The sequence below is a fragment of the Nanorana parkeri genome, unplaced genomic scaffold, assembly GCF_000935625.1.
Source record: "Nanorana parkeri isolate BGI_ZX_2015 unplaced genomic scaffold, ASM93562v1 scaffold3057, whole genome shotgun sequence".
Lineage (NCBI taxonomy): Eukaryota > Metazoa > Chordata > Amphibia > Anura > Dicroglossidae > Nanorana > Nanorana parkeri.
The window spans coordinates 63629-65312 of NW_017309325.1; the positions used below are offsets into that span (position 1 = coordinate 63629).

General features: G+C 58.0%; 1 protein-coding gene across 1 annotated transcript in view; it reads left to right on the plus strand.

Annotated features, from left to right (window-relative positions):
- Nucleotides 1-1684, plus strand: part of CCDC142 (coiled-coil domain containing 142) — a 30955-nt gene that overhangs the window by 23150 nt on the left and 6121 nt on the right. Inside the window, exons 5-6 of the mRNA XM_018574578.1 lie at nucleotides 197-311; nucleotides 393-570. Coding sequence (XP_018430080.1) covers nucleotides 197-311; nucleotides 393-570 — 293 coding nt within the window. The remainder of the gene's footprint in view (nucleotides 1-196; nucleotides 312-392; nucleotides 571-1684) is intronic.

The following is a 1684-nucleotide window of genomic DNA, read 5'->3' on the forward strand; positions in this document are numbered from 1 at the left end:
GGTGCCCCCTCCGCTGGGTAAGGTGCCCCCTCCGCTGGGTAAGGTGCCCCCTCCGCTGGGTATGGTGCCCCCTCCGCTGGGTATGGTGCCCCCTCAGCTGGGTAAGGTGCCCCCTCAGCTGGGTAAGGTGCCCCCTCTCTGTATACCCCCCTCCTTCTCTCTCCTCCCCTGATAACCTGTGGCCTCCTCTCTGCAGGGCCTGGTGGTCTCTCTGCCTCATGTTCTGGGCTCTGTGTGTTCGCGGAGGGCCCAGGACTTCTTCCAGCACATGATGCCAGCGGGGCGGCACTGGAGGGGGAAGCTGGTAACAGGTGAGGGGCCAAGCTTGGGGTATGTGCTGCTGTGGGGTCTTCTTCCTCCTGTCATATGATAACACTGTAGTCTGTATCTAGGCCCGGATCTGGCACCCAGCGAGTACGCCGAGGCTGCGGTCAGCGCGGTGGTGGTCCCGGTCCTGGATGGGGTAACTTCACTGCGTCTGGAGGAACAGGTGCCGGCGGTGTGTGTGGCAGCGGGTGTGTTCATGGAAGCCTGGATGGGACATATCCTGCGGGAGAAGATAAAATTCAGGTAAGATGTGGCCTGGGGGGGAGGGGGTGTCACCTTCTGTTCTCTCTTGGTGGGGGAGAAGATAAAATTCAGGTAAGATGTGGCCTGGGGGGGAGGGGTGTCACCTTCTGTTCTCTTTTGGTGGGGGAGAAGATAAAATTCAGGTAAGATGTGGCCTGGGGGGGAGGGGGTGTCACCTTCTGTTCTCTATTGGTGGGGGAGAAGATGTGGTCTGGAGGGACCTGAGGGGGGTGTCACCCCCTGTTCTCTTCAGGCAATAGGTTCTGCTTTTGGCACTGTGCAGGCACCGCGTCCTTGTAAAAGTTAGCCGTGCCGCCGTTTCCAGGTCGGGAGCCGTCGGCATTGCCTCAGTCTCTGATGGCTCACTTGGTGAGTAGGCTCCTTGGGCACCAGGACCTTCCCCGTGCACTCGCTGTTCCCGGTCTAGGATCCTTTAAGGAAACATTTTGGCCAGATGTTTGTACCTCCCAAGCACCTGTAGGTGGTGCAGCTGTTTGAGGAGGACTTGGAAAGCGAGCGAGCCTCCCCATTTGTGGATCTGGTCCGCCATTGTCCTGCCTGCCATCCCATTGGACCATGCAGTTGTGTCCGGAGCCTTGTTCTCTGTGACAGGTCCTGCTCCTCAACCTGTCCCAGCCATGACCTTGATCTGTGAACCTTGTCTGGCTGGTTTATGGGGATTGGAAGGGATCTGGTCACCATGACACATGGACACTCGGTCATAGACCACTTGGAGGAAAGGCCCGCGGCTTTGAACCATAGAGTGGATGGGTTGCTAGAGGTCTGTCGCTGGACATGAAGAGGACGCTTTGGAGGGCAGAGCCTGCGTCCCTCCCCCTCTGCTCTGGAGGTCTGAGGATCCTTGAGACTTCATGTCCAGTACACTGTATATTGGAGTTGAGGACGCCGAGGGACATGCCGTTGCTGCGGTGTAGGGAGCGCCGGCACAGCTAGTCGGCGCCGGGATTCGGGTGAGTATAACTTTATTTTACCCCTTAGATGAAAACGAGGACTTAACCCTTCCAGTGTGGGGGTGGCCCTACTTCTAGGGTTGGGAATAATGTTCTCCTAGGGTTCTTCTTCGGGGGAGGGGGTCTCAGGAGCTTGCTTGTAT